The sequence below is a fragment of the Bombina bombina genome, chromosome 10 (assembly GCF_027579735.1).
Source record: "Bombina bombina isolate aBomBom1 chromosome 10, aBomBom1.pri, whole genome shotgun sequence".
In the NCBI taxonomy this organism is placed as follows: Eukaryota; Metazoa; Chordata; class Amphibia; order Anura; family Bombinatoridae; genus Bombina; species Bombina bombina.
In genome coordinates, this window is record NC_069508.1 from 158,469,068 (window position 1) to 158,496,158 (window position 27,091).

At 41.4% G+C, this 27,091-nt stretch overlaps 1 protein-coding gene across 1 annotated transcript in view; it reads right to left on the reverse strand.

Annotated features, from left to right (window-relative positions):
- Window positions 1-27,091, reverse strand: part of POMGNT1 (protein O-linked mannose N-acetylglucosaminyltransferase 1 (beta 1,2-)) — a 104,736-nt gene that overhangs the window by 63,310 nt on the left and 14,335 nt on the right. Inside the window, exons 4-9 of the mRNA XM_053693418.1 lie at window positions 24,570-24,682; window positions 23,367-23,432; window positions 22,640-22,753; window positions 22,425-22,542; window positions 20,945-21,043; window positions 18,252-18,379 (exon numbers count right to left, since the gene is read on the reverse strand). Coding sequence (XP_053549393.1) covers window positions 18,252-18,379; window positions 20,945-21,043; window positions 22,425-22,542; window positions 22,640-22,753; window positions 23,367-23,432; window positions 24,570-24,682 — 638 coding nt within the window. The remainder of the gene's footprint in view (window positions 1-18,251; window positions 18,380-20,944; window positions 21,044-22,424; window positions 22,543-22,639; window positions 22,754-23,366; window positions 23,433-24,569; window positions 24,683-27,091) is intronic.

Here is a 27,091-nt window from a genome sequence, read left to right on the forward strand (position 1 = left end):
TTATGTTAATAAAACGATTGTTAATTTTATAATATTTCTAAAATTGTATTTCACACCCATAACCTTTTTTAACGGTTTAACGTTTTATATAATATATATATATATATTTTTATCAATATATTCATATTAATATATATTTCTATAGTCGTGGACACCATCTTTAGCAACACAACCCTCTTTTGGGGGTAGTGTAGCGCTGTATCTCGGCATTCTTTTTTTCATTCACATATCGGAGTCTGGTTGGGAGACTCCGCCTCTATTAGATATAGCTTGTATGGTATTATTGTGGCGCTGATAGACATACATTTGTTGGGATATTCACCTCCTGGTCAACAGGAGGCGGCAAAAAGCAACACAGCAGAGCTGTTAAATAGCTCCTTCCTTTCCTCCCACTCCAGTTATTCGACCGAAGTTAGGTAGAGAAAAGAAAAGCTAAGGTGCAGAGGTGACTGAATTTAGTATAACCCAAAAACCTGTCTTACCAGAAAAAACAGGGCGGGCCGTGGACTCATTGTGTAAAAAAAAGAAATAAATTCATGGTAAGCATAAATTTTCTTTTCTTTTTTAAGACACGATGAATCCACGGATCATCTCAATTACTAATGGGATTCAATACCCAAGCTAGAGTACACAGATGATACGGGAGGGACAAGACAGGGCATCTAAAAGAAGGCACCACTGCTTGTAGAACTTTTCTCCCAAAAGCGGCCTCAGCTGAGGCAAAAGTGTCAAATTTGTAGAATTTAGTAAAAGTGTGGAGAGGACCAAGTTGCAGCCTTGCAAATCTGCTCCACAGAAGCTTCATTTTTGTATGCCCATGAAGAAGCAACAGCCCTCGTGGAATGAGCCGTAACTTTTTCAGGAGGCCGATGTCCAGCAGACTCGTATTCAAAACGGATGATGCTCTTTAACCAAAGAGAAAGAAGCTGCCATAGCCTTCTGTCCCTTACGTTTTCAAGAGAAAATCACAAACAAAGAAGAAGACTGACTAAAGTCTTTTGTTGCCTGTAGGTAAAACTTCAAAGCACGGACCACATCCAGATTGTGTAGAAGTCACTCCTTCTGAGAAGAAGGATTAGGACACAGAGAAGGAACAACAATCTCCTGATTAATGTTCCGGTCAGAAACAACCTTAGGAAGAAATCCTGGCTTTGTACGAAAAACCACCTTATCTGAATGGAAAATAAGATAAGGAGACTCATACTGTAATGCCGAGAGTTCAGAAACTCTGAGCAGAAGAAATAGCAACTAAAAACAAAATCTTCCAAGATAAAAATGTAATATCTAAGGAATGCATAGGCTCAAACGTATCCCCCTGAAGAACCTTGTGAACTAAATTCAGACTCCAAGGAGGAGTAACTGCTTTGAACACAGGTCTAATTCTGACTAAGGCCTGACAAAAAGATTGAACATCTGGAATATCTTCCAGACGTCTGTGAAACAAAATAGACAAGGCAGATATTTGACCCTTTAGAGAACTTTATGACAAGCCCTTCTCTAAACCCTCTTGAAGGAAGGACAATCCTAACTCTACTTAGCCCTTGGAAGTACACCAAAAAAGATTTACGCCAAATTTTATGGTAAATTCTTCTCATTACAGGTTTACGAGCTTGAATCATGGTATCAATGACCCACTCGGAAAAACCCCTCTTGGATAAAATTAAGCGTTCAATCTCCAAGCAGTCAGCTTCAGAGAAACTAGATTTGGATGAAGGAAGGGACCCTGGATTAGAAGGTCCTTCCTCAACGGAAGTCTCCAAGTAGAGAGGACATTTCCACCAGATCTGCATACTAAATCCTGCGAGGCCAAGCCGAAGCAATTAGTATCACCGAAACCCTCTCCCGCTTGATTCAAGCAATGACTCGAGGAAGAAGAGCAAACTGAGGAAATAGGTATGCTAGACTGAAAGTCCAAGGGACCGCCAGAGCATCTATCATTTCTGCCTGGGGTCCTTGGACCTTAAACCGTATATTGGGAGCTTGGCATTCTGACGAGATGCCATGAGATCTAATTCCGGCTGACCCCATTTGAGAGTCAGACTGGAGAACACTTCCGGATGAAGTTCCCATTCCCCCGGATGAAAAGTCTGTCTGCTCAGAAAATCTGCCTCCCAGTTCTCCACTCCTGGGATTGCTGAAAGGAAACAAGAATGGGCTTCCACCCACTGAATTATTTTGGATATCTGTCATCGCTAAGGAACTTCTTGTAAGCTACTGAGGTTATGTTGTCCAACATGAATCTGATAAATTGAACTGATGCTAATTGTGGCCATGCCAGAAGAGCATTGAAGATCGCTCTTAGCTCCAGAATGTTTATCGGGAGAAAAGACTAGGACCGAGTCCAAACTCCCTGAGCCTTTAGGGAGCCACATACTGCTCCCCATCCCTGAAGGCTGGCATCTGTTGTGACTATCACCCAGGATGGACTGCGAAAGCAGGACCCCTGAGAAAGATGATCCGGAGACAACCACCATTGAAGAGAATCCCTTGTCTCCTGTTCCAGTAGAATTTGAGACAAAAATTCGGTATAATCTCCGTTCCATTGTCTGAGCATGCTTAATTGCAAAGGTCTGAGATGAATTTGAGCAAACGGGATGATGTCCATTGCTGCCACCATCAACCCAATCATTTCCATACACTGAGCTACTGATGGTCGAGGGGTGGAGTGAAGTACTAGACAAGTATCTATATTTTTTGATTTCCTGTCTTCAGAAAAATCTTCATTGAAAGAGAATCTATTATGGTTCCCAAGAAAGTTACTCATGTCTGGAACTAGAGAACTCTTTTCCAAATTTACCTTCCACCCATGAGTCTGCAGGAAGGAAAGTACCATTTCTGTGTGGGACTTTGCTTGATGAAATGACGGAGCCTGAACTAGGATTTCGTCCAGATAAGGCTCCACCGCTACTCGTAAACGAAGAACTCCCAGCAGAGATCCCAAAACCTTTGTGAAAATTCTGGGAGCTGTAGCAAGACGCAAGACCGAAAGGAAGAGCCACAAACTGGAAGTGTTTGTCCAGAAACGCGAATCTTAGGAACATGCAGGTAAGCGTCCTTTAAATCCAGTTGTCATAAACTGACCCTCTTGGATTATAAAGGAAGGAAGGAATGAATTGTTTCCATCTTGAAGGACGGAATCCTGGGAAATTTGTTTAAGCTCTTGAGATCTAAAATTGGTGTGAAAGTTCCTTCTTTTTTGGGAAACACAAAGATTGGAATAAAACCCGACCCTGTTCTTGAATTGAAACTGGGACAATCACTCCCAGATCTGAGAGGTCTTTTATACAATGTAAGAATGCCTCTTTGTCTGGTCTGCAGATAATCTTGAAAGAAGAAACCTTCCTCTGGGAGGAAAACTCTTGAATTCTATCTTGTATCCCTGGGACACAATCTCTACCGCCCAGGGATCCTGAACATCTTGAATCCAAGCCTGAGAGAAAAGAGAAAGTCTGCCCCCGATAAGATCTGGTCCCGGATCGGGAGCCTGACCATCATGACTTTGCCTCAATGGCAGGCTTCTTGGGTTGTTTACCTTTATTCCATGATTGAGTCGGTCTCCATGCAGGTTTAGGTTGTTCCTGCTTAGTGGAGGAAGAGGAAGAATATCACTTGAAATTTCTAAAGGAACGAAAATTATTCTGACATCCTTTCAGCTTGATTCTCCTATCCTGAGGAAGAAGATGGCCCTTACCTCCTGTGATATCAGAGATAATTTCCGCAAGGTCTTCCCCTTGTTGTAAGGAATAGCCAAGAGCTTAGATTTTGAGGAAACATCGGCAGACCAGGGCTTGGGCTTTAACCATAAAGCTCTGCGGGCCAAAATAGAGAAACCCGATATCTTCGCTCCCAGTTTAATAAGATGATTGTGGAGTCACAATCATCTAAAGTGACCAAAACCTCTCTAAGTAATAGACGTAGGTGTTCCAGTTTAAATCTAAAAGAGACAACCTCTGAATCCGTCAGAGGTAAAGTATATTCTGAATCTGAAATTTCTCCCTCAGATACTGCCGTAGGGTCCTCCTCCTGTCCTTGGGGGGGGAACCTCAGAAATAACCACAATGGCGTCAGAACTGACTAAATGTCTGGCCTTTCTCTTACGCTTGCCCTGTAACATTGGAAAGGCAGACAATGCATCAGAAATTGTAGAAGACATATGGGAAGCTATGTATTTTAAAGTAACCAGCGGGCGCTAGAGCAGAGGTAAATCTACAAAAGGTTATACAGACTGCGCAAAGGTTAGGGTATATATGCTTTAGAATTTAAGGGGATATTTCTCCTAAATCCCCAGGGGAAAGGACACACAGAGAACAATGTAAAATCTAAAGCGCCAGTACAGGCAAAAAATACCCAGGAAAAAGAGAGCAAACGATTTTGATGTTTATATTAAAAAACATAATTTATGCTTACCTGATAAATTCCTTTCTCCTGTAGTGTAGTCAGTCCACGGGTCATCCATTACTTATGGGATTATATCTCCTCCCTAACAGGAAGTGCAAGAGGATCACCCAAGCAGAGCTGCTATATAGCTCCTCCCCTCTACGTCATACCCAGTCATTCGACCGAAACCAAACGAGAAAGGAGAAACTATAGGGTGCAGTGGTGACTGGAGTTTAAGATAAAAAATTTTAGACCTGCCGTAAACAACAGGGCGGGCCGTGGACTGACTACACTACAGGAGAAAGGAATTTATCAGGTAAGCATAAATTATGTATTCTCCTGTTAAGTGTAGTCAGTCCATGGGTCATCCATTACTTATGGGATACCAATACCAAAGCTAAAAGTACACGGATGACGGGAGGGAAAGGCAGGATCTTTACACGGAAGGAACCACTGCCTGTAGAACCTTTCTCCCAAAAACAGCCTCCGAAGAAGCAAGTGTGTCAAATTTGTAAAATTTTGAAAAAGTATGAAGTGAAGACCAAGTTGCAGCCTTGCAAATCTGTTCAACAGAGGCCTCATTCTTAAAGGCCCAAGTGGAAGCCACAGCTCTAGTAGAATGAGCTGTAATCCTTTCAGGAGGCTGCTGTCCAGCAGTCTCATATGCTAAACGTATTATGCTACGAAGCCAAAAAGAGAGAGAGGTAGCCGAAGCTTTTTGACCTCTCCTCTGTCCAGAATAAACGACAAACAGGGAAGAAGTTTGACGAAAATCCTTAGTTGCCTGCAAATAAAATTTCAGGGCACGGACGGCGTCCAGATTGTGCAAAAGTCGTTCCTTCTTTGAAGAAGGGTTAGGGCACAATGATGGAACAACAATCTCTTGATTGATATTCCTGTTAGTGACTACCTTAGGTAAGAACCCAGGTTTAGTACGCAGAACTACCTTGTCTGAATGAAAAATCAGATAAGGAGAATCACAATGTAAGGCCGATAACTCAGAGACTCTTCGAGCCGAGGAAATAGCCATTAAAAACAGAACTTTCCAAGATAACAGCTTGATATCAATGGAATGAAGGGGTTCAAACGGAACACCTTGCAGAACGTTAAGAACCAAGTTTAAGCTCCACGGCGGAGCAACAGTCTTATACACAGGCTTAATCCTAGCCAAAGCCTGACAAAAAGCCTGAACGTCTGGAACTTCTGACAGACGTTTGTGTAAAAGGATAGACCAGAGCTGAGATCTGTCCCTTTAACGAACTAGCAGATAAACCCTTTTCTAAACCTTCTTGTAGAAAAGACAATATCCTAGGAATCCTAACCTTACTCCATGAGTAACTCTTGGATTCGCACCAATGTAAGTATTTACGCCATATTTTATGGTAAATTTTCCTGGTAACAGGTTTCCTAGCCTGTATTAAGGTATCAATCACTGACTCCGAGAATCCTCGCTTTGATAGAATCAAGCGTTCAATCTCCATGCAGTCAGCCTCAGAGAAATTAGATTTGGATGTTTGAAAGGACCCTGAATCAGAAGGTCCTGTCTCAGAGGCAGAGACCAAGGTGGACAGGACGACATGTCCACTAGATCTGCATACCAGGTCCTGCGTGGCCACGCAGGCGCTATTAGAATCATCGATGCTCTCTCCTGTTTGATCCTGGCAATCAATCGAGGAAGCATCGGGAAGGGTGGAAACACATAAGCCATGTTGAAAACCCAAGGTGCTGTCAGAGCATCTATCAGTACCGCTCCCGGGTCCCTGGACCTGGATCCGTAACAAGGAAGCTTGGCGTTCTGGCGAGACGCCATGAGATCCAGATCTGGTTTGCCCCAATGCTGAAGTAGTTGGGCAAACACCTCCGGATGAAGTTCCCACTCCCCCGGATGAAAAGTCTGGCGACTTAGGAAATCCGCCTCCCAGTTCTCCACGCCTGGGATGTGGATCGCTGACAGGTGGCAAGAGTGAGACTCTGCCCAGCGAATTATCTTTGAGACTTCCATCATCGCTAGGGAACTCCTTGTCCCTCCCTGATGGTTGATGTAAGCCACAGTCGTGATGTTGTCCGACTGAAACCTGATGAACCTCAGAGTTGCTAACTGAGGCCAAGCCAGAAGGGCATTGAAAACTGCTCTTAATTCCAGAATGTTTATTGGAAGGAGTCTCTCCTCCTGAGTCCATGATCCCTGAGCCTTCAGGGAATTCCAGACAGCGCCCCAACCTAGCAGGCTGGCGTCTGTAACAATCGTCCAATCTGGCCTGCTGAAGGGCATCCCCCTGGACAGATGTGGCCGAGAAAGCCACCATAGAAGAGAATCTCTGGTCTCTTGATCCAGATTTAGCATAGGGGACAAATCTGAGTAATCCCCATTCCACTGACTTAGCATGCACAATTGCAGCGGTCTGAGATGCAGGCGTGCAAAAGGTACTATGTCCATTGCCGCTACCATTAAGCCGATTACCTCCATGCATTGAGCCACTGACGGGTGTTGAATGGAATGAAGGACACAGCAAGCATTTAGAAGTTTTGATAACCTGTCCTCTGTCAGGTAAATTTTCATTTCTACAGAATCTATAAGAGTCCCCAAGAAGGGAACTCTTGTGAGTGGCAATAGAGAACTCTTTTCTACGTTCACCTTCCACCCATGCAACCTTAGAAATGCCAGAACTAACTCTGTATGAGACTTGGCAGTTTGGAAACTTGACGCTTGTATCAGAATGTCGTCTAGGTACAGAGCTACCGCTATTCCTCGCGGTCTTAGTACCGCCAGAAGAGAGCCCAGAACCTTTGTAAAGATTCTTGGAGCTGTAGCTAACCCGAAGGGAAGAGCTACAAACTGGTAATGCCTGTCTAGGAAGGCAAACCTTAGATACCGGTAATGATCCTTGTGAATTGGTATGTGAAGGTAGGCATCCTTTAAATCCACTGTGGTCATGTACTGACCCTTTTGGATCATAGGTAAGATGGTCCGAATAGTTTCCATTTTAAACGATGGAACTCTTAGGAATTTGTTTAGGAACTTTAAGTCCAAGATTGGTCTGAAGGTTGCATCTTTTTTGGGAACCACAAACAGATTTGAGTAAAACCCTTGTCCGTGTTCCGACCGCGGAACTGGGTGGATCACTCCCATTAGTAAAAGGTCTTGTACACAGCGTAGAAACGCCTCTTTCTTTATCTGGTTTGCTGACAACCTTGAAAGATGGAATCTCCCTTTTGGAGGAGAAGCTTTGAAGTCCAGAAGATATCCCTGAGATATGATCTCTAACGCCCAGGGATCCTGGACATCTCTTGCCCAAGCCTGGGCGAAGAGAGAAAGTCTGCCCCCCACTAGATCCGTTTCCGGATCGGGGCCCTCACTTCATGCTATCTTAGGGGCAGCAGCAGGCTTTCCGGCCTGCTTGCCCTTGTTCCAAGACTGGTTAGGTTTCCAGCCCTGTCTGTAGCGAGCAACAGTTCCTTCCTGTCTTGGAGCGGAGGAAGTTGATGCTGCTCCTGCCTTGAAGTTACAAAAGGCACGAAAATTAGACTGTTTAGCCCATGGTTTGGCCCTATCTTGAGGCAGGGCATGGCCCTTACCTCCAGTAATGTCAGCGATAATTTCTTTCAAACCGGGCCCGAATAATGTCTGCCCTTTGAAAGGGATGTTAAGCAATTTAGATTTAGAAGTCACATCGGCTGACCAGGATTTAAGCCACAGCGCTCTACGCGCTTGAATGGCGAATCCGGAGTTCTTAGCCGTAAGCTTAGTTAAGTGTACTACGGCATCAGAAATAAATGAATTAGCTAGCTTAAGGACTTTAAGCTTGTCTATAATCTCATCCAATGGAGCTGAGCTAAGGGTCTCTTCCAGAGACTCAAACCAGAATGCCGCCGCAGCCGTGACAGGCGCAATGCATGCAAGGGGTTGTAATATAAAACCTTGTTGAACAAACATTTTCTTAAGGTAACCCTCTAACTTTTTATCCATTGGATCTGAAAAAGCACAGCTATCCTCCACCGGGATAGTGGTGCGCTTAGCCAGAGTAGAAACTGCTCCCTCCACCTTAGGAACCGACTGCCATAAGTCCCGTGTGGTGGTGTCTATTGGAAACATTTTTCTAAATATAGGAGGGGGTTAAAGGCACACCGGGTCTATCCCACTCCTTGTTAACAATTTCTGTAAGCCTTTTAGGTATAGGAAAAACGTCAGTACACGCCGGTACCGCAAAATATTTATCCAGCCTACATATTTTCTCTGGAATTGCAACCGTGTTACAATCATTCAGAGCCGCTAATACCTCCCCTAGTAATACACCGAGGTTCTCAAGCTTAAATTTAAAATTTGAAATGTCTGAGTCCAGTTTACTTGGATCAGATCAGTCACCCACAGAATGAAGCTCTCCGTCCTCATGTTCTGCAAATTGTGACGCAGTATCAGACATGGCTCTATTATTATCAGCACACTCTGTTCTTACCCCAGAGTGATCGCGTTTACCCCTAAATTCTGGCAATTTAGATAGTACTTCAGTCATAACATTAGCCATGTCTTGCAAAGTGATTTGTATGGGCCGCCCTGATGTACTTGGCGCCACAATATCACGCACCTCCTGAGTGGGAGGCGAAGGTACTGACACGTGAGGAGAGTTAGTCGGCATAACTTCCCCCTCGTTGTCTGGTGAAATTTTCTTTACATGTACAGATTGGCTTTTATTTAAAGTAGCATCAATGCAATTAGTACACAAATTTCTATTGGGCTCCACATTGGCCTTTAAACATATTGAACAAAGAGATTCATCTGTGTCAGACATGTTTAAACAGACTAGCAATGAGACTAGCAAGCTTGGAAAATACTTTTCAAATAAATTTACAAGCAATATAAAAAAACGTTACTGTGCCTTTAAGAAGCACAAAAAACTGTCACAGTTGAAATAACAATGAACCAAATTAGTTATAGCAACCAAATTGTCACAGTAAATGCATTAAGTTAGCAAAGGATTGCACCCACCAGCAAATGGATGATTAACCCCTTAATACCCAAAAACGGATAACAATTTAATATAAACGTTTTTATCACAGTCAAAACACACTCTCACAGGTCTGCTGTGAGTGATTACCTCCCTCAAAACTAGTTTTGGAGACCCCTGGGCTCTGTAGAGACGTCCTGGATCATGGAGGAAGAAATAGGAAGACTGTGACTGAATTTTTACTGCGCAATAAAGCGCTAAAATAGGCCCCTCCCACTCATAATACAACAGTGGGGAAGCTCAGTAAACTGATTTTATACAGAAACAAACGACAGCCCTGTGGTAAAAATCAAGCCCATAAAGTTTTATCACCAAGTACCTCAGAAAAAAACGATTAACATGCCAGTAAACGTTTTTAAAAATAAAATTATGAAATGTTATTAATAAGCCTGCTGCTAGTCGCTTTCACTGCAGTGGAGGCTCAAATATTACTTAAATGTATACAGTATTTTCTTAGTGAAGTTCCATTCCCCAGAAATACTTCAGTGTAAACATACATACATATCAGCCTGATACCAGTCGCTACTACTGCATTTAAGGCTGCACTTACATTACATCGGTATTAGCAGTATTTTCTCAGTCAATTCCATTCCTTAGAAAATAATATACTGCAACATACCTCCTTGCAGGTGAACCCTGCCTGCTATCCCCTGTTCTGAAGTTACCTCACTCCTCAGAATGGCCGAGAACAGCAAGTGGATCTTAGTTACGACCGCTAAGATCATACACAAACTCAGGTAGATTCTTCTTCTAATGCTGCCTGAGAAAAAACACACTCCGGTGCTGTTTAAAATAACAAACTTTTGATTGAAGAAATAAAACTAAGTTTAACAACCACAGTCCTCTCACACGTCCTATCTATTAGTTAGGTGCAAGAGAATGACTGGGTATGACGTAGAGGGGAGGAGCTATATAGCAGCTCTGCTTGGGTGATCCTCTTGCACTTCCTGTTAGGGAGGAGATATAATCCCATAAGTAATGGATGACCCGTGGACTGACTACACTTAACAGGAGAAAATAATTTATTCTTCAACAAATGTCACAATGAGAACCTAAAAATAAAAATATATGTATAACATGGAATGATAATCTCCTAGGTAAAAATTACACCTTATACAAGAATTCAGACAGTAAAATATGTGATTGGCCAATCTCTATTAAAAAATGTGAGTAATCTATAAAAGCATTTACACAAGGAAAATCACACATGTATTGTAGGCTACTAATGTAAGCAACTAGAACTGTATGTATCACAATTTCTAGCAATTTGTAACACAATATCTATCATAAAAATATCTACTGATAATCTAAAAGTATGTGCGCTAAGTGCATATACCAAAATAGCTTCCGTTAAATATGGCTATGTCCGCATGACAGTGAAATGTCCACAAAGGTGCAGATGAATATGAATGCTTTACTGGTATCTGTGATTCCTTTAGTGTAGCACAGTGTTTTTGGGTGTTAGTGCTCTAATGGATCCACTCGAAACTACAGGTACCTGTTTTAGTGATCCTTTTAAGTTCAGCTCTTAGAGTGGAATGAGCTGTCTTTGTCCGATGTCACCTTGTAGAAGTAAATGCCTCCAGAATAAGACGAGCAATGTAACTGCTTTAGCTGATCTTGAAGCCGCACTGTGAACCCCAGCTACAAACACTTCTGTCTCTTGCTCAGTTTGCGCCTATACCGGTTAGGGCGCTGATTGGCTTAGTGGTATGGGAGTGTCTGGTTTGAGCTGTGGGGTGCCGGAAAGGATCAGCTGTAGAGCCGGCACTAAGCCGGTATAGGCGCGAACTGAGCAAGAGACAGAAGTGTTTGTAGCTGGGGTTGACAGCGCGGCTTCAAGATCAGCTAAAGCAGTTACATTGCTCGTCTTATTCTGGAGGCATTTACTTCTACAAGGTGACATAGGACAAAGAAGACAGCTCATTCCACTCTAAGAGCTGAACTTAAAAGGATCACTAAAACAGGTACCTGTAGTTTCGAGTGGATCCATTAGAGCACTAACACCCAAAAACACTGTGCTACACTAAAGGAATCACGGATACCAGTAAAGCATTCATATTCATCTGCACCTTTGTGGACATTTCACTGTCATGCGGACATAGCCATATTTAACGGAAGCTATTTTGGTATATGCACTTAGCGCACATACTTTTGATTATCAGTAGATATTTTGATGATAGATATTGTGTTACAAATTGCTAGAAATTGTGATACATACAGTTCTAGTTGCTTACATTAGTAGCCTACAATACATGTGTGATTTTCCTTGTGTAAATGCTAGAGCAGAGGTGCAGGGCACTGCTTGTGCTGGTGGTACATTTTGGGACGTTTGGGGAGAAAGCTGCGGCATAACTTGACCCTCATCAATTGAGCCTGATGCAACATTGGCCATAGAAAAATTTTGCTCAGAAAAAAATATGATCCCTAAAATTTAAGGTCCTTTGAATACATGTAGGACAGAAAGGGATTGGTGTTTCTACAGTTGCTTCCAAAAACACAATGAGCAAGAAGCATTTTGTAAGGATCCTTGGTCCATACTTAAACAGAATTTGGCCTTATAAACAATAAAATTAATGTTTTCCAAAATGGTACTGTCTCTTTAAATGCAAAGAGACCACTGCGTTATTTTGTGTAATAAAAAGTAATAATGATATATCAGAAAGTATATTTTTTAGCTCAAAAAAACTACTTATAAAAATAAAAGCACCCCTGCACCTCATAAGCAACGACTGGAATCAATACATAAAACAGCACAATCTATTTTTCAGTCCGTGATGCGCTACAGAGAAGCAGGAAACTCAAATCCCCAACCGGTGCTAGAAACGCATGTCCATATGCAGAATCATGCACTTCTACACCACTGAAAAGAATGCTTCACTTTCTTGATGTAGGCAGAGTATCTGCCCGACTGCTGGGCAACCTTTGTTGTTTAAAATGGCGCGAGTTGAAAGCTCCGCCCATCGTGGGCGTGAAGATAAGTAACTGACAATAAGAGGATGATATAGTGAAAAAAATAAAAATAAAACTGAGCAAGTGTTTATTTAAATTCAAATTCCCCAGTCCCTGTACTTGCATTAAAGCGGTCATTAACCCCTTAACGACCAACGAAGTATGGGGTACGTCCTGCAAAAAAATGCAGTTAATGACCAAGGACGTACCCCATACGTCGTTGGTCTTTGAAAGCAGTGGAAGCGATCCTGATAGCTTCCAGCTGCTTTCATGTTATTGCAGTGATGCCTCAATATTGAGGCATCCTGCAATAACTGTTTTTAGCCATCCGATGCAGAGAGAGCCACTCTGTGGCCCTCTCTGCATCGGCTACCGATGGCCGTTATGGTTGGTGGGTGGGAGCTCATCCAGGGAGGCGGGTGGGCAGTTATTGGTGGAGGAGGGGGGAGGGATCTAGTGCGGGTGCGTGCGCATGCTCTAGATGCGTGCACGGGCACGTGCACAAGAGTTGTGCACGCGCGTGCACGGGCGTGCACGTGATGTCTATCAAAACAGCATCAATATGCTGTAGATCTGGAGGGTGGGAGAGAGGACTGGGGAGGGTGGGATTTTGAAATCAAGGCATCAGGGAGAGGGTGGGGGGTTGGATGTTGAGGGGGGGGGGCAGCTACACTACAGAAATAAAATATTTAAAAAAAAAAAAAAAAAAAAAAAAATACATTATTATTTTTCAAACTGGGTACTGGCAGACAGCTGCTAGTACCCAATATGGTGCCCAATAAAGGCAGAGGGGGGGGGGGGTTAAAGAGCTGTTTGAGGGGGGATGAGGGAGGTTGGGGGCTAAGGGGGGTCCTACACAGCAGAAGAATTTTTTTTTTTTAAAAACCTAAAAACTTTTATTTTAGTACTGGCAGATGGCGGGGACAATTGTGGGGTGGGGGAGGGAAGTGAGCTGTTTGGGAGGGATCAGGGGGTGGGATGTGTCAGGTGGGAGGCTGATCTCTACACTAAAGCTAAAATTAACCCTGCAAGCTCCCTACAAGCTACCTAATTAACTCCTTCACTGCTAGACATAATATACGTGTGATGCGCAGCGGCATTTAGCGACCTTCTAACTACCAAAAAGCAACGCCAAAGCCATATATGTCTGCTATTTCTGAACAAAGGGGATCCCAGAGAAGCATTTACAACAATTTGTGCCATAACTGCACAAGCTGTTTGTAAATAATTTCAGTGAGAAACCTAAAATTGTGAAATATTTAAAGTTTTTTTTAATTTGATTGCATTTGGCGGTGAAATGGTGGCATGAAATATACCAAAATGGGCCTAGATCAATACTTGGGGATGTTTACTACACTACAGCTAAAATTAACCCTACAAGCTCATTACATGCTCCCTAATTAACCCCTTCACTGCTGCGCATAATACACGTGTGGTGCGCAGTGGCATTTAGCGGCCTTCTAATTACCAAAAAGCAACGTAAAAGCCATATATATCTGCTATTTCTGAACAAAGGGGATCCCAGAGAAGCATTTAAAACCATTTGTGCAATAATTGCACAAGCTGTTTGTAAATAATTTCAGTGAGAAACCTAAAGTTTGTGAAAAAATTTGTGAAAAAGTGAACATTTGTTTTTATTTGATCGCATTTGGCGGTGAAATGGTGGCATGAAATATACCAAAATGAGCCTAGATCAATACTTTAACATGTATATATTTTTAGAAGACATCCCAAAGGATATTCAGGGATTCCTGACAGATATCAGTGTCCCAATGTAACTAGCGCTAATTTTGAAAAAAAGTGGTTTGGAAATAGCAAAGTGCTACTTTTATTTAGTGCCCTATAACTTGCAAAAAAAGCAAAGAACATGTAAACATTGGGTATTTCTAAACTCAGGACAAAATTTAGAAACTATTTAGCATGGGTGTTTTTTGGTGGTTGTAGATGTGCAACAGATTTTGGGGGTCAAAGTTTGAAAAAATTGTTTTTTTTCCATTTTTTCCTCATATTTTATAATTTTTTTTTTAATAGTAAATTATAAGATATGATGAAAATAATTGTATCTTTAGAAAGTCCATTTAATGGCGAGAAAAACGGTATATAATATGTGTGGGTACAGTAAATGAGTAAGAGGAAAATTACAGCTAAACACAAACACCGCAGAAATGTAAAAATAGCCTTGGTCCCAAACGGTCAACAAATGGAAAAGTGCTCTGGTCACTAAGGGGTTAAAAGGGACATGAAACAATTTTTTTTCTTTCAGGATTTAGAAAGAGCATGCAATTTTAAACAACTTTTTAATTTACTTCTATTATCTAATTTGCTTCATTCTCTTGATATGCTTTGCTGAAAAGCATATCTAGATATGCTCAGTAGCTGCTGATTGGTAGATGCACATAGAGGCCTCGTCTGATTGGCTCACCCATGTGCATTGCTATTTCTTCAGCAAAGGATATCTAAAGAATGAAGCATAATAGAAGTAATTTGGAAAGTTATTTAAAATTTTATTCTCTACCTGAATCATGAAATAACTTTTTGGGGTTTAGTGTCCCTTTAAATATCCTGAACCAGGAAAATTAGAAATTATGTCAAATGGGAATAAAGTGCTAGCCCTTTCCTGGGTCCCCCAGAAACAAATAAGCAGTACTTACCTTAATGTCTGCCTGACAGCTAGGCAGATCACAGGTTTAAGAAGTCCTCTCCCTCTTAGTGACCTGTTGAGAAAAAGGCATGCTGAGTAATCCATTACCTCAGACTAAGGCATATAGGGCAGCAAATATATGGGAGGCGCAGTGAGAATTATGTCCCACAAATTCCCATTGCTCTAAAGCCACCAAAGCCCTACTGAAGAGACTGATATGGACTACGGCTACACCCTAGAACAAAGCAGTACAATCTTGAACTACTTTAAAAATAATAAACTCTTGAAGAATCTAATCCTAACACCTCACTTTGCCACTTCCTATCACGAACGCAGGCAAGAGAATGACTGGGGTGGGAGGGAAGGGATTAGCTATTTAATAGCTCTGCTGGTGTGCTCTTTGCCTCCTCCTGCAGACCAGGAGGTGAATATCCCATTAGTAATTGAGATGATCCGTGGACTCTTCGTGTCTTAAAAAAGAAATCCTAACACTAACCCCCTTAAGATCCACTAACAGTTTTGAAGATCCGACATCCATCCTCAACGAAGCCGGGAGAAGTCTTCATCCAAGCCGGGAGAAGTCTTCATCCAAGCCGGGAGAAGTCTTCATCCAAGCCGGGAGAAGTCTTCATCCAAGCCGGGAGAAGTCTTCATCCAAGCCGGGAGAAGTCTTCATCCAAGCCGGGAGAAGTCTTCATCCAAGCCGGGAGAAGTCTTCATCCAAGCCGGGAGAAGTCTTCATCCAAGCCGGGAGAAGTCTTCATCCAAGCCGGGAGAAGTCTTCATCCAAGCCGGGAGAAGTCTTCATCCAAGCCGGGAGAAGTCTTCATCCAAGCCGGGAGAAGTCTTCATCCAAGCCGGGAGAAGTCTTCATCCAAGCCGGGAGAAGTCTTCATCCAAGCCGGGAGAAGTCTTCATCCAAGCCGGGAGAAGTCTTCATCCAAGCCGGGAGAAGTCTTCATCCAAGCCGGGAGAAGTCTTCATCCAAGCCGGGAGAAGTCTTCATCCAAGCCGGGAGAAGTCTTCATCCAAGCCGGGAGAAGTCTTCATCCAAGCCGGGAGAAGTCTTCATCCAAGCCGGGAGAAGTCTTCATCCAAGCCGGGAGAAGTCTTCATCCAAGCCGGGAGAAGTCTTCATCCAAGCCGGGAGAAGTCTTCATCCAAGCCGGGAGAAGTCTTCATCCAAGCCGGGAGAAGTCTTCATCCAAGCCGGGAGAAGTCTTCATCCAAGCCGGGAGAAGTCTTCATCCAAGCCGGGAGAAGTCTTCATCCAAGCCGGGAGAAGTCTTCATCCAAGCCGGGAGAAGTCTTCATCCAAGCCGGGAGAAGTCTTCATCCAAGCCGGGAGAAGTCTTCATCCAAGCCGGGAGAAGTCTTCATCCAAGCCGGGAGAAGTCTTCATCCAAGCCGGGAGAAGTCTTCATCCAAGCCGGGAGAAGTCTTCATCCAAGCCGGGAGAAGTCTTCATCCAAGCCGGGAGAAGTCTTCATCCAAGCCGGGAGAAGTCTTCATCCAAGCCGGGAGAAGTCTTCATCCAAGCCGGGAGAAGTCTTCATCCAAGCCGGGAGAAGTCTTCATCCAAGCCGGGAGAAGTCTTCATCCAAGCCGGGAGAAGTCTTCATCCAAGCCGGGAGAAGTCTTCATCCAAGCCGGGAGAAGTCTTCATCCAAGCCGGGAGAAGTCTTCATCCAAGCCGGGAGAAGTCTTCATCCAAGCCGGGAGAAGTCTTCATCCAAGCCGGGAGAAGTCTTCATCCAAGCCGGGAGAAGTCTTCATCCAAGCCGGGAGAAGTCTTCATCCAAGCCGGGAGAAGTCTTCATCCAAGCCGGGAGAAGTCTTCATCCAAGCCGGGAGAAGTCTTCATCCAAGCCGGGAGAAGTCTTCATCCAAGCCGGGAGAAGTCTTCATCCAAGCCGGGAGAAGTCTTCATCCAAGCCGGGAGAAGTCTTCATCCAAGCCGGGAGAAGTCTTCATCCAAGCCGGGAGAAGTCTTCATCCAAGCCGGGAGAAGTCTTCATCCAAGCCGGGAGAAGTCTTCATCCAAGCCGGGAGAAGTCTTCATCCAAGCCGGGAGAAGTCTTCATCCAAGCCGGGAGAAGTCTTCATCCAAGCCGGGAGAAGTCTTCATCCAAGCCGGGAGAAGTCTTCATCCAAGCCGGGAGAAGTCTTCATCCAAGCCGGGAGAAGTCTTCATCCAAGCCGGGAGAAGTCTTCATCCAAGCCGGGAGAAGTCTTCATCCAAGCCGGGAGAAGTCTTCATCCAAGCCGGGAGAAGTCTTCATCCAAGCCGGGAGAAGTCTTCATCCAAGCCGGGAGAAGTCTTCATCCAAGCCGGGAGAAGTCTTCATCCAAGCCGGGAGAAGTCTTCATCCAAGCAGGGAGAAGTCTTCATCCAAGCAGGGAGAAGTCTTCATCCAAGCAGGGAGAAGTCTTCATCCAAGCAGGGAGAAGTCTTCATCCAAGCAGGGAGAAGTCTTCATCCAAGCAGGGAGAAGTGGTCCTTCAGACGGGCAGAAGTCTTCATCCAGACGGCATCTTCATCTATCCAGCGCAAAGTGGGTCCATCTTCAAGACATCCGGTGCGGAGCATCCTCTTCCAACGACGACTACCCGACGAATGAATGTACCTTTAAGTGATGTCATCCAAGATGGCGTCCCTTAGATTCCGATTGGAACAGCCAATAGAATGCAAGCTCAAGCCTATTGGCTGATTGGATCAGCCAATAGGATTTGTCCAACCTTAATTCCGATTGGCTGACAGAATTCTAAGGGACACCATCTCGGATGTCTTGAAGTTGGACCCACTCCACGCCGGTTGGATGAAGACTTCTGCCCGTCTGGAGGACCAGAGTAAAACTTATAACTACTGACTTTAGAATGCGTTACGAATATTGCGGGATAGGCTGTACCGCTCAATTTTTGGCCTCCCAGGACAAGCTTGCAATACCGGCGCTATGGAAGTCCCATTGAAAATAGACTATACGCAAATTGTGTAAGTTGATTTGCGGTAAGGCAAAAGAAGTGTGCGGTACAGCTGTACCTACAAGACTCTTAATAGCAGCGGTAGTTAAAAAGCAGCGTTATGAGGCTTAACGCTGCTTTTTTTACGCATAACGCAAGACTCGTAATCTAGCCGATAGAAAACTGTTTCTTTGTTATAGGTATGTTTTATATATACACACACACACACACTCTCTAACTCTGGTCCTTGCTTGTCACTTGCGAAATGACAAAAATGTTCCACACTTTACAGGAACAACGCTGTACTTAATACTCACAGGGCTTGGGTTAAACTCAATAGGAGTCGGATCCTTACAGCTGCAAACGCTGCCGTAACCTTCCACCTTACTGCAGAATCTCTTCCTCCTGCGATTCAACTCTGTATCAGGCCAATGGCATTCAGCGTCTGTAGTAAATGATATTGTGACATACATTAAAGTGATGATAATCTTTCCCCTTTGTATTTTAGGTGGAGTTGAATTCATCAGTTGTAATGAAGATGCGCTGCAACTCACTTTTTAATTGAGCCATGTCATTCTAATACCCTATGCTCTTGGCCAGCAACTTCAAAAAAGTAATTTTTTTTTTTTGTGAGCAAACGGTTTGAGCTGTTCTCCAATCAGTGCTTTAGCTGTACGGCACTTTTATTGTAGCTAGAGCGATGATTTTTTTAAGTGGGTGGCAGGTGCACCGGGTATTGAATTTTACCGCTACATTAAAAAGTTATAGTGCATCTTCAGTACAAGGGATGAATTAAAGGGACAGTCAAGTCGCAAAAAAACTTTCAGGATTTAAATAGGACATGTCATTTTAAACAACTTCCCAATTTTGCTTTGTTCTCTTGTTATTCTTAGTTGAAAGCTAAACCTAGGAGGTTCATATGCTAATTTCTTAGACCTTGAAGATTGCCTCTAATCTGAATGCATTTTGACCACTAGAGGGCATTACTTCATGTGTTTCATATAGATATTATTGAGCTCATGCACGTGAAGTGACCTAGGAGTGAGCACTGATTGGCTAAAATGCAAGTCAGTCAAAAGAACTGAAATAAGGGGACAGTCTGCAGAGGCTTAGATACAAGGTAATTACAGAGGTAAAACATATATTATTATAACTGTTGCTTATGCAAAACTGGGGAATGGGTAATAAAAGGGATTATCTTTCTTTTTAAACAACAAAAATTCTGATGTTGACTGTCTCTTTAAACTCTAAAAAAATGCCTACATTCCAGATCTGTATATTAAAAGGGGAAAGTTTACCATCACTTTAACTACCAACCCTCAATGTATTTATGAGGTTAATGAGATTTCAGAACATTATAATACATGAAAAGGTGACATGAAGGAAGAAAGTGTCATCTAAAGACATTATTTATGCGCTTATACCCAGATTTATTGAGACATTTATTCACATGGCTCAAAGCTGCCTTTGTCTCTCCTCTAATTAAAGGGACATGAAACCCACATTATTTTGTTTCACGATTCAGACAGAGCATTTGATTTTTAACAACTTTCCAGTTTACTTCTATTATCAATTTTGCTTCATTCTCTTGGTATCTTTAATTGAAGTAGCAGCAATGCACTACTGGGAGCTAGCTGAACACATCTGTAAGCGAATCACAAGAGGCATATATGTGCAGCCACCAATCAGCAGCTAGCACCCAGCTCCTGAGCCTATCTAGGTATGGATTTCAACAAAAGGATACCAAGAAAACAAAGCAAATTAGATAATAGTAGTAAATTAGAAAGTTGTTTAATTTTGTATGTTCTGAATCCTGAAAGATTTTTTTTTTGGTTTTCGTTTTTGTAGTTTGACCGGTTATGTTTCTAAGGGTAAACCTTTGTGTGTCATGTATAGGGGGGAGTTGTGCTTGTAGAAGATGTAGGCGGTAGCTCACCTTGTTTTAGGAGCCAGGTAAAGCCTTTTGTCTATAGATACATGTACAACAGGGAATGAAAACCTAGAAGTTTTATGTATTACATGCATCTAAGTTCTGCCACATACCAGTTCAAGATTGATCTTGTTTTATATCTAATGAAACTATACACAAGAAGCTTGGTTTCCAATCACAAATGGCAAAAGTTGTAACTTAAAAAGTCAGCAAAGGAATTTATGTAAAGAAAAATCCAAAAAAGGTGAGACTACTGTACAGTTATTACGCTACTGTACTCTGTTATTGGCGGCGATCCTATTCATTTATAAATATAGGCCTAATAAGAGAAAGGTCAATACACATCATAAAACTTTAGAAGAGTTCATTACATACAAGACCATTTCTCTTTTGTTTAAATGATCAAAAGGTGAAATCAGTGATTGACTCTTAAACAGGGACAGTCTACTTGAAAACTTAAAAAAAAGATAAGAATCCCTTTATTACCCTTTCCCAGTTATGCACAACAAACAGTTATATAAATACACTTTTTACCTCTGCGATTACCTTGTATCTAAGCCTCTGCAGACTGCCCCCTCATCTTAGTTCTTTTGAAATACTTACATTTTAGCCAATCAGTGCCTTCTTATAAGTAACTCCACGGGGGTGAGCACAATCTTATCTATGTTGCACACATGAACTACCGCCGTCTGTGAAAAACTGTCAGAACGCACTAAGAGGCAGCCTTCAAGGGCTTAAAAATAAGCATATGAGCCTACCTAGCTTTCAACAAATTCCAAGAGAACAAAGCAAATTTGATGATAAAAGTAAATTGGAAAGTTGTTTAAAAATGCATGGTCTATCTGAATCATGAATGTTTCATTTTGACTAGACTGTCCCTTTAACCTCCACAGCATAGAAATAATCTGAAAGTGGATGTATAATTTCAGTGCACTGTGGGTGAACTGAAATGTTTTATTCCTAAACTCTTACAATGTGCTGCATTGATAAAGATGTGCAAATAAAAGTCAAAAGCAAATCATTCTGGAACAAATCCTTCAAAGGATGTTCTCATATAGCAACAAAACTCCTGCAACGTACCTTCAGGTGGGACAAGCTGGATATCCGTCTTCAGCAGGACTGGGTCACCCCATGTTGATAACGCAGGTGATTTTGAATGCTTCTCTCCAAAAATCTGCCCTACAACAAACAAAAATATATATAAAAATTGTATATATATTTCTCAGCTGCCTGGGAGTGTAAGGCTTTGTCCTGTTATTGATATATAGTCCTTAGCACTTTTTTTTTATATTTTTAATAAATTGTTATAATTTATACCAGATTCAACCTCCATAAATGCTGTATATGTGTTATTTTTAGAGCGGACTAGATATTTGTCCCTAACCTTATAGCTGGTTATTTACTATTGCATATAGATATTCAAGATATTTTTTCTGTTAGAATGAAGTCAAGGCTTACTTTTTTGAGAGGCCTCTTGCCAAGGTGGAAAACACTTAGCATTGGTGAAGAGCTAACAAAGATAAATATCCCACTTTAGCAAAATTAGCAAATCCCTACTTATGCATCTCAGACACCTCAACACCATCTGAGCGCCTCTTCCCTGCTGCAGGCAATATCGCTGCAAACAGAGAGCCAGCCTAAGCCAGGAGCAGGTGGTCATGTTGACATTTTTGTATTTCAATGCAAAGATTCTGAAAGAATAAATAACAGAAAGTTAAACAGTGATAGTCTAATGCTTTCTACTTCTACTTCTTTTCAAAACAGTTTGTGGTTTTGTTTTGATTGATTATAAAAATGTGTTCTGCTGTTTAAAAATTGGATAAACAGTTACGTTAATGTAAAGTTTTAGTCTGAAGTTTATATTTGTAAAACTCAGTATGTGGATTTTATTTAAAATATAGGAAACTATTATTGATTATTTTTTATCCGATTAATCGGAAAAATAATCGGCCGATTAATCGATTATTGAAATAATCGTTAGTTGCAGCCCTATATTGATCATATTCTTCATAGCGACAACAAAGTTACTGTTATGTATCTTTTAGACTAAATTAATTATACTTTGCAAAGCTTAGGTTATTTGTTAATAGCTCAGCTACCAAGGAAACTGAAAGAATGCTACATAAATATATATAATAAAAAACACTTATTTTCAATATATCATTTAAAACAGTAACAATTAGATAATATCCCGGATGTCTTAGACTTCTAGTTAATGCATACTACAGGATATTTCTCAATTGTGAAAGACATAGTAAGATTAACCCCTTCCCGCCGTTAGGACGTCTTGAATCCATAACCGCTTCATGAATGGGATAGTGGGCTGGAGAACATTCCTATCGTCATAGGCACTCACCTCTGACCCGATCCCATTACTGAAGTAACACAATCACATGAATGATCGCGTGATTTAAATTTTTACTTGTTTACATCGGAACTTTGCTTCAATGTAGACAAATAAGTCCCTGCAGTAAGGGGTTAATGTACTATAGTGATGACTGATCTCCTAAGCAGCCGTCTAATCAATTATCTCTCCAACTCCATAAGATCAGGCTCATACCTCCTTTCTTTACTATGAACGTCCACATATCACGCCAGCCAAGAGAGGAAGCAATCTGGCTGCCCATGCTCTTGAGAAGGTTCTTAGCCGCATCTTTCAGATGGAAGGAGCCTTCATCCTAACAAGGAAGTCAGTAGAAGAGGTTTGCATTTAGTAGCAGTGGGAATAAGACACCTGGCTGGTTGCAGTTATTGTTTTTACTGGCAGCTCCTTACCTTGACTGTGAAGATCAGTATGCGCCCTCGTGCCACCATGTTAAGGAAAAGAACCATTGCTTCATCCTCATGCGGAGAATATGTGTCAAACACTCTCTTTGCCATAACATGGCCCTGCATAGTAACATAAAGAGGGGTCAGTCACTGTAATTGTAACAGTAATGCGACATCCCAGATATACCGGACCCAGAAACCACTACCTTCCATTCCTACTACGAGCTCAAATAAAATCTATTATAAGGGATTATATCAATGTATCCCAGAGTTTCTCTAACAATATATACATAGAATTGCAGTCGCTAGTTCTAAAATTACATCGTCTAGCACGTCTAGTTGAAAACATTCTGAATCAGATAAACTTCTGTTTAATTGCTACAATTAAATGATGTTGCAATAATCCATGTGAAGAGAAAAATAACTGCAAGAGACTGCATTATGCAATTGAAATATATAAATACCTACACTATAATAAACACACATTTCTAGGTTTCGCCTTAAAGGGACATGAAACTCAATTTTTTTACTTTCATGTTTCAGATAGAAGTAAATTGGAGTTGTTTCAAATGTTATGCTCTATCTAAACCATGAAAGAAAAACTTTAAGTTTCATGTACCTTTAAGGCCATCCCCAGTAAATCAGGGTTCAGTACTTACAAGGCTGAAGAGTTGATGTGAAGAGAAATTTAAAATGTAGTATTTATGATGCTATAAAAACGTGGAAACCATACCGTTGCTTGGTTCAGCACTATCACATGGATTCCCCGACCTTGTTCTCTTGCTTCATCTTCAAGCACCTACAATGTGAAATAATAAATACCTTTTTTTTTAAATTTATTTTTTATCAGTTATTTGTAGAGCGCCAAAAGATTCTGTAGGACTATAAACATTGGCATGGTATGCAGGTAACATTTATAGGGATCAAATGGGTAGAGGGCCCTGACATGAGTTGCACTGTTTTAGTCCGCTCTTATGAAGGTGATCTACCAACAGCTGGGCTCTTAGGCTTACATGCTAAGGGGGTTCAAGGGGATAACAAAGGAGGAGAGTAACTGGGTTTAGCTAGTGTAGATTGTATGCATCCCTGAACAGTAGAGTCTTAGGGAGTGCTTGAAACTTTAAAAACTAGGGGAGAGTTTTGTGGAGTGAGGCAGAGAGCGCCACAAGATAGGGGCCAGTCTGGAGAAGTCCTGTAGACAGAAATGTGAGAAAGTAACGAGAAGAGGAGGTCGTGAGCAGAGCGAAGGAGATGGGACGGAGAGTATCTGGAAAAAAGGTCTGAGATATAGGAGGGAGTAATGCAGTGAGGGCCTTGTATGTCGGAGAATTTTGTGGAGGCCTGAGGAAGCCAGTGAAGGAACTGACAGAGAGATGCAGCAGATTAAGAGCGACGTGTGAGAAAGACGAGCCTGGCAGAGGCATTCATTATGGATTGTAAAGGAGCTAGACAGTAGTCCAGGTGAGAAAGGATGAGAGAGTGGATTAAATTCTTGGTTGTGTCATGCGTAAGGAAATGTCAAATTTTAGAGATGTTTTTAAGGGGGAAGCAGCAGGAATTGGCAAAAGACTGAATGTGAGGAGTGAAATAAAGATCCGAGTCAAGTGTGACCCCAAGACATCGGGCATAGGGGTAATGATGCAGTTATCGACAGTTAGAGAAATGGGGGAGTGGAGATTTTGGAAGAGGGGAAAATAAGGAGCTCAGTTTTGGAGAGATGTAGCTTAAGGTAGTGAGAGTAATGGAGAGACTTAATGGATGAGATATGAGAAAGACAGTGACACTCATTAGCAAGGAAAGAGATTTTTTTGGAGGGGTTTCTTGTTAAAAAAAATTCAACGTGTTATGCCCCTTTCCAGCAGCCAAAGGGATAAGTAATTTAGAGGAAATGATGCAAAACAGTTTCAGCAATATTTTTGCATCAACTAGAACTCACTGTAGTCCCGTCCACAGCTATATAGACCTTTGACCTACTGGAAAAGACTTCGATGTCCAGCACTTTCTTCCCACCAGCACGATGATGAGGGGCTTCCACATTCTGAACAAGATCTGAGAATAGGGGAGGAAGATAGACAGTCAAACTCAGTTTTCTTAAAAATAAAAAAAACTTATAGTACAAGGTAAATTCTGACATTAAACATTTGCAGGGATTGTGAAACTATATTAAACGTAAAATAATTAAGATCTTGGCTGATTTTCTCTTCTCTGATGAAATTATCTAAGAAGTCTCATCAGTATTGTGCACTTTTCTATATAAAGAATTTTAGAAAAACAAATTTTAGATTGGGAGCAGGTTATCTAGATACCCAGGTTCTGGATGTGAAGCAGTAAAACATATTACAATTCAATGCTCAATACTTTTTTTTTTTTTTTTTAAGTTTGGGAATTTCTTCTCTTTATAATTAGGTCCTCAGAGATTGTAATGTTAAATTATACGTTGATAAGATAACATTGTACTAAACTTTATTTTGTCCCATTCTCCTGCAATTTAACTCTGAAAAATTCAACAGAACCATTTTTTGCTCACTTAATTGGACTTATTTATACTAAATTACTATTTGGACTCAGTGAAGGAAATAAGCAAAAGATAAGAATTTATAAAAAAAAAAAAAAAAAAGGAAAGAATTTTTTAAATAATAATAATTATAAATAATAATAATAATAATAATAATAATAATAATAATAATAATAATAATAATAATCTCTAGCTATAACCAGCTAGTGAGGATATGGGTGGGTAGGGACAGGGCACCACTTGTATAATTAATTGTGGTGATCCTGGTGCAGGAAGTTTAAATAATTAAATTGATCAAAGAGAGCACCAACAGTAAACCTAATCCTGCAACCCCTATTAATCCAATGTATACAAAAGTAAAGACACCGTCCCTTTAAGAACAAATCAGCGTATACATCACACTCATATTGAGATAAATCATATGAATATTTATTAGGAACAAAAAAAGAATATACAATAGGATAGTTACTTCCCTTTAGTTAGAACAGCTGCCTTCCAGTCTCTCTCAAAGCTGTACAAATGATGTATATTGGCAAATAGAGGCGCTTAGAACCAGCGCCTCTATACAACGAATATTTATTAGGGAAATACAAAACTAATTCAACTGAGCCTATATCAGGTATCCCTGAATAAATGTTACCGGTATAAATGTTGCAACTTAAAATATATCATAGCCATGTAATGTGGCACAACGTAATCAGCAATCTGTTAAAGTTCCACCTGGAATTGTGAACAATGTATCCACAACATGTTACAGTTCATATAAGTAACAAAACAGGGCTAAGTAAGCCTCTCTTCTTGGTGACAGGGAATTCACAGTATAAATCACTACAGCATGTAAACAGACCAGCCGTCCTCCTAGACACCAAGATCACCGGACCACCAGATCTGACTTGGTATATGTTAATATGCAGGTCTTCTTACCAGACCGGCTTTTCCAAACCACACTGACTGTGTGTCCGCCTCCAATTCGTGATGTCACTGGCTGGGTGTTGCTGCTAGTTTTATCCAAGACTGGCGTCCCATAATCAGGAAAAACATGATGCAAATTTGTGCTGTATGAATATTGGTACAAATAAATACAGTTCAAGTAGAAAGTGTCCCTTCAATCAGAGGAGATGAATGGGCTCAGTGAACAAAAAATGTCTTACAAAAACAGGGCAGGCCGTGGACTCATTGTGTCAAAAAAAGAAATAAATTTATCAGGTAAGCATACATTTTCTTTTCGTTTTAATGACATGATGAGTCCACGGATCATCTTAATTACAATTGGAAATCAATACCCAAGCTAGAGTACACAGATGATATGGGAGGGACAAGACAGGGAACCTAAAACGGAAGGCACCATTGCTTGAAGAACCTTTCTCCTAAAAACAGCCTCAGCCAAGGCAAAAGTGTCAAATTTGTAAAATTTTGAAAAAGTGTGAAGAGAGGACCAAGTTGCAGCCTTGCAAATCTGTTCCACTGAAGCTTCATTTTTGAATGCCCATGAGGAAACAGTCCTCGTGGAATGAGCCTTAACTCTCTCTGGAGGCTGCTGTCCAGCAGTCTCATATGCAAAACGTATGATACTCTTCAGCCAAAAAGAAAGAAGTAGCCGTAGCCTAGCTTCTGTCCCTTACGTTTTCCTGATAAAACCTCAAACTGAGCAGAAGATTGATGAAAAAATCCCTAGTCGCCTGCAGGTAAAACATTAAGGCCCGAACCACGTCCAAATTGTGTAAAAGCCGCTCCTTCTGAGAAGGATTAGGACACAAGGAAGGAACAACAATCTCCTGATTAATGTTCCGATCAGAAACAACTTTAGGAAGAAATCCTAATTTAGTACGTAAAATTACCTTATCTGAATGAAAAATAAGGTAAGGAGACTCATACTGCAAAGCCGAAAATTCTGACACTCTGCGAGCAGAAGAAATAGCCACAAGAAATAAAACTTTCAAAGA